This window comes from Equus asinus, chromosome 28 (assembly GCF_041296235.1).
Source record: "Equus asinus isolate D_3611 breed Donkey chromosome 28, EquAss-T2T_v2, whole genome shotgun sequence".
NCBI lineage: Eukaryota > Metazoa > Chordata > Mammalia > Perissodactyla > Equidae > Equus > Equus asinus.
Genome location: NC_091817.1, coordinates 32046258 through 32060001, shown reverse-complemented (window position 1 = coordinate 32060001; position 13744 = coordinate 32046258). Strand labels below are relative to the sequence as shown.

Sequence of the window (13744 nt, the reverse complement as noted above, 5' to 3'; positions counted from 1 at the left end):
ATGTATAATGTGGTCATAACTGCATAGTCTGCATTATTGAGTATATTCCTGACAGGGCACAACTACCATTTAGGCACCGATGAAGCAGAATTGCTCACATACAGTGTTATGCATTTGATGATCTAAAGAATTCTTCACAGACTAGCGTCTGGCTCTATGTTTCAAACCCCGTTTCTCCCCACCACATGCATACTAATAGCTTGGCATTGCAGGACACATTTATCTTGTGAATTTTAGGGCCTGGTTCTTCGTCATGATGTCAGATCAGAGCATATCTGGAAACCATTCCTACAGTGGGAAGGCTACGATAACTACATGTGGAAGTGACAGCTAAACCCAAATTTAACATCTCTCTCACTCAACTTCCAATTAGCCAAATCCCCAAATGCCCATTGCTATTCTGTCACCACCTGGCAAAAGGAGTTGTGATAGAAAAGAAGTTTGAGGGGCGAGTGTGGAGTTCTGTAGCATAAGCATCATCATCTTGAGAACAAAGCCACCTTGGGAACATCTCACAGCACAGATCTCCAACCCTGCCCTGCGCTCGGGAGGAGGGGAACTGGGTGTCCTGGTGAACGGGACTCGTGATTGCCACCGCCCTCCGCAAACGTCCTGACCGTTGACACTCCCACCAGTGGTAACGGGGTTTTATGAAATTTTAAAACGTTTCATAGTAACTTAATCAGCCAATTCTTTTCTCCTTCCCTTCCTGCTTTTTGATGTTGCCAATCATAATTAGTCACAGTTGTGGAAATCTGACAACCTCTGAATGTCAATCTGCTTATCAACTGTGAAAATATTTACTCCTGGTCAATTGGTCGGTGCTACATGGAAAGAACTGTCTCCAAGGGTGCCCGTGATCTCCCGATTAGCAGCTACGATAGCTATTGCTTATCTGCGTCCTGTTGAACGTCTCTACAATTTTGTGTGCGACGTTTGTCCACTGCAGAATTGTTATGTTCCTTTTGACTCTTTGGTTGCCTGGAAGTTGTTGGCTTCTAGTTTAACTTTGAGTCTTTATTTTCTTCTTGTCGGTTAGTATGTAAGTTTTACTTAAATAATTGTTATAATATACTGTGCTGGAGGAAAATTTGACATTTGCTGTACCAAAAGGCAGGCAAAAAAAGTATGCTGCTTATTAGAAACAGAGTATTAGAAACCACCTAAGTACCTATCATTCCATGATTGACTATTGTGTGTGTATAGCCGTGTGTATGTGTGTATCGTCTATCTGTCTCTCCCTACCTATGAATACTTGTGATATTGTGATTTATAATAAGATAGATATCTTTGGTCTTCATTCCATTCCTACCACAGAGCTCCTGAAACCCTTGGAATTTTCCTAAGTTGTAAGAGATGTCTTTTGATATACAACCCCCTTTCAACGACACCTGAGTTTGTGTTACTGAAATGGCTTTCAGAAAGTACCTAGGGATGGGGGCCAGTTGCCAGGGGAACCACACCTCACATACCGGCCTCTGGGACCGGGAGGGGGGCTACAGATTAAGCTCTACAAAAGCCCTTGAACCGGAGAGTTGATGAGCTTCCAGTTGATGAACTAGAATGCATCTGTGTCCTGGAGGGTGGTGCTCTCCACACTCCACGAGGACAGAAGCTGCTGTATTCTGACTCTTCTGGACCTTGTCCTGTGTGTCTCTTCATCTGGCTGTTCATTCCTATCCTTTAATATCCTTTGTAATAAACCATAATAAGCTTTGTAATAATCTAGAACCTTCTTAGTGAGGACTTCCATGGTCACTCTGCCTAAAATTTCAAACACCCTTGCTCTGGTTACGTTTCATTCTCCTTCCCTGCTTTGATTTTTCTCCTTTGTACTTATCACTGCCTAACATACTGTATTTTCAGTTTAATCTTTAAAAACGTCTCCTTCATTAGAATATGAGCTAGAGAGCAGGGATTTGTGTCTGTTCATTGCTAAACTGAATGGCCTATGAGATTTGCATATTCTTAAAACCATTTTTATTTTAATATTTAAGAATGTAGGTGTTATCTTCCCACACAAATATGGTTGAAGTTAGCATACCAGAAACATTTGTAACTCATCAGAACAGTGTGTTATTTCTTGCCCAAGATTACTAGATCCAATTACAGGAGTAAAAAAAAAAAAGGTTTAGGAGTTTTCCTTATATGAACTATTTCTTTGTGAATTGATTGCAAGTCAGGCATGTAATTCAGATGGAGCTTTAAAGTCTCTGGTTCTGTAGAGAATTATAAGGAGAACCATTAGGAGAAGCACAAGGTGTGTGTGTAAAGACCCATATCTTTAATGTGTTGACTCAGAAATGTGAAAAGACTACATATTGTTAGGAAAGGTGTCTTTTACAATCAGTGTGTGGAAGTATTGACAATGGAAAAAGCAGAGCCAGCCTTCCTATCATGTGGAGACACTGACAGGTAGGGCAGGAATTGTTGATGTAGGTGTTTAGTGGCTCCCTGAGCCCCCATTTGCGGTCGGTGTGCCAGTTACCGTGCTTGGTGCCTTGGGAGTAGAGAGAGACGGACTAGCACAAGCTCTCAAAAAGCTCGGGAGGCAGAGAGATGCGTAATGGGAAGTACGAAGATGGGTAGAATACAATCACAGACGAGCAAGCTTTCCTGGGAGAGGGTGAAATCAAATCATGTCTGGCAGGGAGAGACTCAATCAGGGAAGACACAGGGAGAAGGCGGCGTTGAGCGGAGCATTGAAAAGCACTAGTGGGACTCCAGTAGTTGGAGAAGGGCCCCAGAACAGCCTGTGCCTCATATGCTTTCACACTTTAATCAGCTGGGGATCTCGTCAAAAAAACAGATTCTGACTCTAGGTCAAGGAGGGGAGGTGGAGATTCTGAATTTTTAACAAGCTCCCTGGTGATGCTGATGTTACTGGCTCTAAGGACAAACCTGGGACCACAGAGCTTTCTGCCTATACTTCTTTGACCCTTGAGGTGGGGCCTGGCCTGGCAGCTCTGGCACAGGCTTGACAAGTGATAAGCCGCGAGGTGTCCACTTAAAGAAGTGGAGTAGGAGCCAGGAGCCCAAGACTGACCTGGTGTTAGGTGCAAGACCACCTGATCTTTCCTTGATCACGGGGCCCTTACCTCAGCCTTTGAGCCTTACCCTTCCCCTGAAATCTTCCTTTAAATGTTCACCTGGTAATTCCCACTGATACCTGTTTGACTTTATGATCTGCCGCCTCCTGGGACATATTGCTGGAATGTTACTTTGGTCTTTCAGAAAGAAATTCATTCTCTTATTGGGAGATTTTTAAATGTTGTTGTAAACTGCCAGTCCATCTTTTTGTGATCAAGTCCAACGATAAACTTTAAAAAAGCTCATGAATTAATTAAGTGGGCCTCAGTTTTAGGCAGTTTATAATTGGGGGGAAGGAGGATTATACCAACCCTTCTCTTGAGGCCATCAGGGGTCCCAGTCATTCTGTGTGAGCTCAGTGTAAACCAGCAAGGTAGTTGCAGATGGCATAAAATGGGTACCATCAGGATACTGCCCTCGAAATGTTTGGCATAACCGTGGTAGAGACTATAAATCAGAAACGTGCACGGGTAGTGTCCCCTTACTAGTGGCAGAGGAAGGACTCAGAACATCGCAGTGTGCTGTGGGGGGCTCAGTTCATGTTAGGAATTTGATCCTTTCCTTAAGGCCCCTCTACCGGTTCTTACGTAAGAATTGAATCAGATCACATTCCTGACAGCGATACTGCCGTACCCAGAGGAAGGCTCTGCGGGTGTATGTGGTGGTGGTGGTTGAGTTATATTTAAATGTGCCAGGCACATATGTGCATGGATGTGTACTAAATATACACATACATGTATGTTTCCAATTTTCTTCCTAGATTTTGGCCCTGATTGCATTCATCTGCATAGAGACCATCATGGAGTGCTCCCCGTGTGAAGGCCTCTACTTTTTTGAGTTTGTGAGCTGTAGTGCATTTGTGGTGACTGGAGTCTTGCTGATTCTGTTCAGTCTCAACCTTCACATGAGGATCCCCCAGATCAACTGGAACCTGACAGTGAGTACGAGTCACCCCTCTCTGACCATGAAAGGATCGGGTGCTCCTGGGCTCCAAGGGGAAGTTGGAATCTCTCCATGTCATGTTTGGTTCCCGTTCATTTTGATACTTAAATATTCCATTGTAACTCAACTGTGAAATGTTAAATTTCTTTACTGGGTTAAATAAAACTATAAAATACATCGAATCTTCACCAGCGGTAGAAACATCATAGCAATTATTCTGACCCCTTTAGAGATGTCATTTCAGTTTTGTGGTCTTCTGAGAAGATTGATAATGTTGATATTTTCAGAATATGGGAAAGAAAAAATGGAATTAATATATTTGCATATTTTCGTACTGGACCCAAAAGCCGATTACAAAAGTATTGATTCAGGAAGAATTGTAAATATGAAGAAAATGCCAATAACTTGCAAAGCCTAGGAATGTTTTTAAATTCAGAGAAACTGGGAGGACCCTGAGGGTTGGTGGTTTGACCAGAGAGTCTTGAGTGGACATGTGTCCTCTTCTCTCCGTAGTTTGGGTCCTTCACCCTGGTTGGTAGCCTTACCCTCCCTAAGGGCGTGGGAAGCTCAGGGCTGGTCACTCCCAGGCTCCTTGTCCTGGACTTGTGTTACTTGTCCTTACTGTGCTAAATGAGAAAAGAAACTTAATAGCACTGGGTTTTCTTGATATTTCTTTGCAAATAAGCATGTGCGTGAGCTCAAAGGGAATCGGTCAGAGAGACACAGGAAAGCACAATGGGCCGCCTCACCCTCTGCCTCTGAGGGGAGAACTCTGCGGGCGCCACAACTGCCGGGAGGGCTCAGGAGGAGAGGAGGGTGCTGAGACCACTGTTTTGTTTTGTTTTGTTTTTATGAATCTGTGGGACTTCTCCTGCTGGATGTGTTTTTCTCTGTATCTTAGGAGCTCACACACCCATGGGCCCCACCTGTGTTTACCTTGATTAGTGCCACAGGCTCCTCCCCACCCTGTCCCTCTCTCCTTCCATCTCCTTCCGACCACCGAAAGCCTGCGGGGGTCCCCACTCTCCTGAGCTGGCACTCAGCGCCCGTCATGGCCCACTCAGCCAGACTTCATAAACAGGAGGGTCGTCTGTGCATGCCTTCTCTACCTCCCTGCCTCCAAATCTCTTTTCTCACCTTTTATTGTCCAACACAGCATGTTCAGAAAACTTGTAAAAGTGAACATACAGCTTAATGAAGACTCATAAAGATTGTGTAGCTACCACCTGGGTCAAGAGAGAGGCTGTGTCAACACCCCAAAGCCTCCCATGTGTCCTTCCCAGGCACAACTACTGCCCCTCCCCCCAGTCCCCTAGCCTGACTTCACGTGCTTGAAAGTCCTCTGGTCAGGCTCATTGGGCCCTGTGTGCCTGGATCCTCTCGTTATTCTTCAGTCTTCTCCGACTACACCTTTCAGCGGTAGCTGCTATGGAACGCATAGTCCTTCCTGCTGGCCGTACTCTCTACTCTTGCCTCTTGTGAGACACCACACTCTCCTGGTTTTTCTTCTTCCTCCTTGGTGTTCCTTCTCAGCAGCCTCTGCTCCTCCTACAGACCTCTCCCAATCTGAGAACCCAGGCTGGGTGCTGTGGTGAGTTGAGAACAGTCTAGAGTCACCCGGAGGGGCCACTTGCAGAGCCCTGAGACCTTGCCTATGACTCATTGTGTGGTATTTTCTGACACCACTTTTGACAGATGTATGATTTTTTTTTTCTGACACCAAATCTGTGTAGTTTTTCCACACCAAGCAATTCTCTGATTCTCTGACACGAACTGGGTGTCCAATAGTTCAATTCAGTTCTAACACTAACTCCCAGAGTTAGCACAGACCCCACAGGTTAAGGGCTCAGTCCCAGGAGACTGCCCCCACATCAGACACCAGCCACAAAATGGGGTTCCTGGTGACCTGTGTTACCCAACCCTTTTCCTTTTTTTGCCCGTCACCCAGAAAGCCAAACAATAAGACAAAGAGATGGCAGCAGACAGAGGGTTTAATCACAAGGCAGGCAAGTGAGGAAGCAGGAGAATGAGTCTCAAATCTGCCTGCCCGAAAATGGGGACTCAGGGATATTTATCGGGTAGGGGGCAAAGTAGTCTGAAATGTAGAGAAAGATGATTGGAGGTGAGGAGGGGTGAGGTAATTCATGGTCTGCCCAAGGGTAGTCAGACTCCATGCCTCTTCACAGGATGCATGTTCACAAAATGGCGGCATTAGCGTGATCTGAGGGTAGAGTTTTTAGCTTCTGGACGTCAAAAGGTCACTTAATGGGCATCTGCCTGGGCCCAGTTGATGGGTTGGTGGTCTCAACGGCCTGAAGTGGATGAGGAGTTCTAATTCATGAAAAACAGCGCACACCTCCATTACCATGGTGACCCAGGCACCAGGGAGATGTTACCTATAGGAACCAACTTGGAGGCAGAGAGCACATTGCCTCAGCAGCACAGTTAGCAATGGGCAGGTGAGCAACCAAAAGCTATAATCAGTAATTGCAAAAAAGAAAAAAAAAACTTTAGTTACTAGCTCCCTAATCATCAATGGCTAACTGTTTACCAGTTTCACCTGCCCTTCTGCCTGCCAACTGTGGATGGGGGAGTTCCCACACGCCCTTCCCAAGTTTGATAATTCCCTAGAATGACCCACAGAACTTGGGACAGTGCTTTACTTATGATTACTGGCTTGTTATAAAGGATGCAACTCAGGAACAGCCAAATGGAGGAGATGCATAGTGCAGCGTCCAGAAGAGTCCCAAGGGCTGGAGTCGGCCCCCTGGAGTTGGGTGCACCACCCTCCCGGCACGTGGATATAGTCACCAACTTGGGAGCTCCCGAACCCCATCATTCAGGATTTTTATGGTGGTTTTATTATGTGGCACGACTGATTAAAATCAGCGGCCATTTGGAGACTGAACTCCGTCCCCAGCCCCTCTGCCTCCCTGCAGGCTGGGGTGTAGGGCTGAAAGTTCTAACCATCTACTCACCTGGTTGGTTTTCTGGTAACCAGCCCCCATCCTGAAACTATCTACGGGCTCCAGAGAGTCACCTCATTAGCATAAACTCAGGGACAGCTGAAAACAGTATGAATGACACAAGACACTCCTATCACTCAGGAAATTCTAAGGAACTGGGGACAAAGACGAAATATATATTTTTCATTATACCACACTCATCCTTTCTGGGACTCAGTTTCCTCATCTAAACAAGTAGAACAAAATAACATGTCCTGCCTCGTAGCTATTTTGGATCAAAATGAAGTTTGGACTGAGTGAGACACTGGCAGTTATGTGGTTGGCACAATAGACTCTGCATAGATGGTCGCTGCCACTGTCGGCCGTCTTAGGATTGTCCCCGATACCGGGGCTGTTTGAGCACAAGTCAGTGCACAGTGTGAACCGAGTGGTTGGAAACTTCCTCTCGCATCCATGTGTAGTGCTGAGACTGGAGCCAGCCACAGAGCCCAGTGGTTTGGGAGCGAGCGCAGGGACAGCCCAGGGCTGACCCTGTTTTTACAGGTGCCTCATCTGTGACTAGTTCAGCAAACTGTCAAACAGCTGCTCTGTGCCAGGTTTTGGGAACTGAAAGCATAGGGTAGGCAGAAGCAAGCTGCTCTCCTGTGGTCTGTGTGCTCCCTATGGTCCAGTTTTGTGTGAGGCTTGGAAGAACACAGGCACGGAGGGAGTAGATTCCTCAGGACAGGCAGCCTGGAGTGGGATCAGCTGGGGAAAGTTCAGAGAATGCCAGATTCCAGGTGGGCCTTGAAGGATGAATAGGTGCGTGCCAGGCACAGAGTATGGAAGGGTGAGGCATGTTGTAGGATGGCCCATTCCCTGGGACTGGAGCAGGGTTATAGACTCGGGGTCTGCTGGCGCTGGGCATGTGACATAAATGGGCAAGTGGGAACATGGGCCCGGGCCCGGGGAGATGGAGAGGTGGCTCTCCTACTCAGCCCCAGCCCGCTGTGTCCTGGCTTCATGAGACTCCTGGAACAGTTTTTCAAGAACAGTTAGAAGTTGGGTTTTATTTTGTTTTTTTAGAAGTTAGTTTTTTATGTGCAGTCTTCTGGAGTTTAAATGTTGGCTTGTTCAGATTTCTTTTGAACACTGTACAAGTCAAACCTATGAATAGGCCAGTTATGGCCAAGAGGCCTTGAGCTAGCACCCTCTAGGCCAGATCCTGTGGAACTGTGTCTGCAGTTTCTTGGGCTCACAGCTGTACTTTGTGGTGTGTCACTGAAGGAGAGACCAGAAGCACGTGTGTGTGAGGGCGACCTTCCCCTTCATGTCCCAGCATAAGGGTGCCGCCACCTCGGGTGTTTTAGGGGCCAGACAGGAAACATGAAGGGGCTGGGTGTGAGACTGAAGTGGGGGGAAGACCGTGGCAAACTGGAAAGCACGTGGCTGATAGAGTATACGTCCCATTAAAAACTTAAAAAAAATAAGCACCAATGTTGAGTGAAAAAATCCACATCTGAGGGCATGCCCAGGTGTGCCCCCTAATATGAAGGATGAATCTACAAGCCTTGATTTTGTTTCATGGCTAAGAAACCCACACAGTTGATGCTGACTAAGTTTTCTAGTATTTTAGTTCGCCTTTTAAACTATGTAAGTAATAAGTGTTTGTTATAGAATAACTGGAAAATGTAGATAATAAAACAGAAAAAAATAAAATGATGCGATGACCCCAGAGAAATGAAAACATATGTCTACACAAAAGCTTGTAAGTTCACAGTAGCATTATTCATAATAATCAAAAAGTAGAAACAACTGAAATGTCCAAAAACTGATGAAAAGATAAATAAAATGTGGTGCATTTGTACAATGAAATATTATTCAGTAATAAAAAGGAATGGAGTATTGGTACATGCTATAACATGAAGGAGCCTTTGAACTATTACACTAAGTGGAAGGGGCCAGTCACAAAAGACCACGTTACATAAATCAGTGTCCATGAAAAGTCCAGAAGAGGAAAATCCATGGAGACAGGAAGCAAGTTGGTGGTTGCCTAGGATTAGAGGAGAGGTGAAGAATTAACTGCTAAGGAGTGCGAAGTTTCTTTCTGGAGTGCTGAAAATACTCTAAAATTAGATTGTGGTGATTGACTCGTACATTTTAATTGGGTGTATTTTGTGGTATATGAATTATATCTCAATAAAGCTGTTAAAAAATCCTCTATGATAACCCATCCAGGGCTAACCCCTTGTAATACTTGGGTATGACCTTCTAGGCTGTTTTCTCTAGGCTAGCTTTCACATATGCATGTATGTTTTAATATGTGAGTGGAGAAAAAGGGAACCATTAAAATCATGCCTTTTCATTTAAACTATCTCGAGTATCTTCCATGTTGAATATGCAACTATATCAGTATTTTTAATGAACTGCATAGTGTTCGATGATGGAAAGCCATTTTATTTAACAAACTCCCTATTCTTGAGCCTTTTGTTTCCTTCTAGTCTTTTGCTGTTTTAAATAATATCATGATGAACATCCTTTTACTTAGACCTTTTTGCACTAGTATGATGTTGAAAGTGGATTTCCAAATGTGGAATTCATAGACACATAATATGAACCTCTTCAAAATCTGATACCTTTTGGCACTGTTCCACATTTATATTTTTATATAGTCACCATTAAAGTACCTACTATTTTGTTTGGCCTCAGCATTGTATCATAAAACACCTTCCCCAGTTCTAGATAGTCTTTGGATTAGAAAATACATTTTATATTCTTTTTTATCCCTGTAGCACCTTACCCAGAGCTGAGCGTAACTAAACACTTCCTGGTTTGACTTTGTGAAAAATTTGCCATGTCTTAATGCCTGTCATGGTGAGAACTGTCCTGCTGGCAGACCTTTCTGAACAGTTTCTTAGTCAGTCCTGGCTGCTCTCCATGAGCCTGCCCAGAAGCGCTGACCAGGAGGGTCCTGGTCATACAGGTGCAGCACCGTATGATGAAGCCAGGCCAGCCAGGAGGACCCACCTGGTGATGCTACAGTCAGCCTGGCGCTTAAGCAGTGTAGGATTTCATGTGGATTTTCTTTCCCAGTGGAGATCGCAGAGGCACTCTGGTATGACCCAGGCTGTCAGGGACCTGATGCCGAAGTATTAATGACAGAAGTGACAGTAAACATGCAGGGAACACTAACTCTAACCCGAGCATTGTGCCTTGTCCTTCACGTGCATTGTTCTACTTAATCCTTAAAACAACTCCGGGAGGAGGGGGTACTATGCTCACGTAAAACACACTTTAGAGAAGCAAAGTGGCTTGTCCAAAGTCATGGTTGGTTCAGACCCTCGTCTGGCTGTGGCTCTTAATCACTGTGCTATGTTCCTCTCGAGAAGTAAGACGGGAGTTAAGTCTTCGAAGCACTGGATATGTAACCCAGTTTGCTTTGCAAGAAGCTTAGGAGAAAATCCCCTAGGCTTTAGCAGCACAAGGCCTCAAGGACCATGTGTAAGAAAGAGTATGAGGTCTGGCTGTGTGTGTCCTCTGGGTCTGAGAACAGTGCGCTTGAGATGTCACATACGAAGGAGGGGGTTTCACAGTTTCTGTACCTTCTGGACTCCCGGGGAGTTTTGTCCATGCCAAGAAGATCTGAATGTGTTTTTAAAAGATGACATTAGAACTCTAAATGGTAATTAGTGTGCATGTCCTTGATGGGTTAGCAGTTTGGGTTTCTATAATAAGTCATTAAGAAATGGTAACATCCTTGGTTAAAAGTTGGACTTTGCTCTGGTGATTTATCAAGTAGCATCATAAACTGTTACCATCATTGCCTTCCTTTGTGTGACCAATACCCTGGGCCATCACGATTGAAATATGGAGCCCTCAGAGAGCCTGGGTACTGTGCTTCCTGTTTTGAAAGTTCTTCAGTTGCTTTTAGGGCAAAGCATGAAATGATTCTTTTCAGGTGGTTTTATCTTTTTTTTTAGGATTTGGTCAACACTGGACTCAGCACTTTCTTTTTCTTTATTGCTTCGATCGTACTGGCTGCTTTAAACCACAAAACCGGAGCAGAAATTGCTGCCGTGGTAAGTGCACTCAAATGGTTAACACATGGGCTGATCTGTACACTTGGTGGCCTGCTCTCCTCTCTGCCCTAGCATGTGTCTACTTCTTCTCCTCTAGCTTTTTCTTTGCTAGTGATGTTGTTACTGGGCCACCGGAGGTCCCAGTCCCTTTAGTGCTGTGGTTCTCAAAGTGCGGTCCCTGGAACAGCAGCCTCAGCATCACCCAGGAACTTGTTAGAAACGCCATGCTCAGCTCCCCCAGAGCTACCGAATCAGAAAGGTGTTTTAACAAGCCCTCCAGGTGATTCAGATGCACCCTCAAGTGTGAGAACCACTGCTTTGGTCTGTTTCCAGCAGAGCCCTGGATGTGTCAGTGATGTGCTTTCGAGAGCTTTATCTGCCAGTGTGGGAGTTTTAATGAGGAAGCAGGCAGCCTTGACTCCATTTAGCAGTCAGATGACATTTTTTCGCTTCAGAGTAGAATGCCATGGGGGGTGGGGTGGGAACCAGATAATGTAAGACTTTCACTCTCTGTGCTCTGCATTCTGTGTGGTTCTGTATTTACAAAGAACATACGGCACTTTTGTAATGAGGGTGGGGACTAAGAGGTTTATATAAAATATTAAACTAGCTGCTCACCCAGGTGTCACTCAGTAGCTTCATCGGTCATTATCCAATAATTGAGACGCCACTGCTTCCCGCCCTGGAGCTGCCCACCTGGAGCCGCCCGGGGAGAGGCAGCTGGACAGCAGGTCTGGGTTTGGGGGCTGTGATGTCGAATGCCGGGCCTTACAGCTGGATTTGGGGCTCACATGTGAGAAGCTCATGTTCTGTCTATGTGGTATTTCGTCTACATTGTATTTTCTCATCTGGGACCAGTGGCCATGAAAGTGCTATAAAAGAGGCACTTTTGTGATTTTTTTTTTTTTAATAGATCCAAAATACTTCAAGAGAAACCTTAGACTGTCTTCAGGTCAGGCAGGACTTTATGTGGGTCATGTGACTATGGACTTGGCCATGGTCTGATGGCTCAACCTTCAGGAAGGCTGGGCACTAGGGGTGCGCTGGAAGAGGCCGCACACAGTGACATGAGCTCTGGGGCGGGTCCTGCCCAGAAACCCCGTAGATGGCTGCTGTGCCTGAGGACTAACTGTGCCTGTTTCCTATAGATATTTGGCTTCTTGGCGACTGCGGTCTATGCGGTGAACACGTTCCTGGCAGTGCAGAAATGGAGAGTCAGCATCCGCCAGCAGAGTGCCAACGACTACATCCGCGCCCGCACAGAGTCCAGAGACGTGGACGGTCGCCCCGAGATCCAGCGCCTGGACACGTGAGGACCTGCCAGCGTCCTCCTCCCTTTTGTCCTTGTGCCCATCCTTTCAATCAAGTTTTCTTTCCCTCGTCACGTCAGATTTTCATGTGATTAAGTTGAATTTTGTCCTCTTTGGTAAAAGTTCATTCTGGGAAAGGGTTTTCAGAGTGACCCTGTTGGCGGGTACATGAGGCAGGGAGCCCCCTTACCCAGCTGTCCAGACAGAGGCGGGTGGGAGAGGCCTGCGGATTCTCCAGCTTGTGGTGGCCTTGGGGGCAGCTGGCCTCACTGGCTGCCATGTCCACTTTGTGTCGTCACTGTCCCTGAGCACAGCCTTCACATGTGACTCTGAGCCACTCTGTCTGATGTATTTGTGACACATCAAGACTTTGGATTAAATGGGGACTGCTGGGGGGAAACAGAGTCGAGGAATGAAGGTACAGGGTTGAAACAGTCAGTGAGCAGCGGTCCCTGGGCCGCCCCCGTAGCGTGCTCCAGGTCAGCGTTCAGTCTCGCCGCCAGGATCCTCCCCTGCTCCTCGTCTTCCATGCCTGGGGCATCGAGACAGCCAGCACAGGCCAAGCCCAGAAAGCACGTGTGACACTGAGGGTGTGCAGGCGGGGCTCTTTGCAGAGTCTGGATTTTATGGTGATGGGACAAGCCGGTGTCCTCTAGGGACAGCTGCACAAGACCGCTGACAGGTGGGAGGGGTGCCTTTCGTTTCCTACCCTGCTGCGAAGTCACTTGATTCCTCCTCAAATGAATCACCTCCCTGAATCCCAGATTCTCCTCTGGGAATATGGGGCCCGTCTTGTTTTCCAGGATCCTACCTACCCTTCATACTTTGAGGCTGAACTGCTTTACCTTCTCAGGTAAAAGCCACGAAGGAAAACCAGTCCATTCCACCAGCCAGAACACTTGCTCATTTGCTGGCTTCACGGACCACAGGTGGAGACAGACCTCTCTTTGAAGGATGTGTGCTGATTTTCAAATGCCTGAGAGGAGTTCGAAAGTGATTCTGAGCAGATTTGCCTAGGATTTGAAAATACTTGAATTTGTACCACGACGCGTCCTCTCACTGACGTTTCCGAAGGCACGAACTGTCGCTTTGTGCCTCAGGGTCATGACTATGAACATCAATCTCGGAAGCTGTTGGGAAAAATGCTAGTTCTGTGAGGTTTTGAACTGATTCTTGATGAAGTGAAGATTCTTGTGGTGAATGAGTTCAGTGAGCCCCTACGATGCTGTAGTTTGTTGTTTCTTGGTTTTTTTCTGTTGGAGACTAATTGTATCTTTTATGGAAAAACTGTTTTAACTCGTCAGGTTTTCACTCTCTGAGCTGTTTTTAATGTTTACAAACCTCACGCTAGCTCTAATATTTTACATTTAGCCCTCTC

At 46.1% G+C, this 13744-nt stretch overlaps 1 protein-coding gene across 2 annotated transcripts in view; it reads left to right on the top strand.

Annotated features, from left to right (window-relative positions):
* Positions 1-13359, top strand: part of CMTM4 (CKLF like MARVEL transmembrane domain containing 4) — a 51611-nt gene extending 38252 nt beyond the window's left edge. Inside the window, exons 2-5 of one of the 2 annotated variants that reach the window (XM_070500600.1) lie at positions 3851-4027; positions 10958-11056; positions 12205-12365; positions 13220-13359. In XM_070500600.1, the coding sequence (XP_070356701.1) occupies positions 3851-4027; positions 10958-11056; positions 12205-12365; positions 13220-13223 (441 nt within the window). In that variant the 3' untranslated portion in view covers positions 13224-13359. Of the gene's footprint in view, positions 1-3850; positions 4028-10957; positions 11057-12204; positions 12508-13219 lie in introns of those variants that run through there. The other variant, XM_044761397.2, reaches the window with a different exon arrangement.
* Positions 13360-13744: the final 385 nt, after the last annotated feature.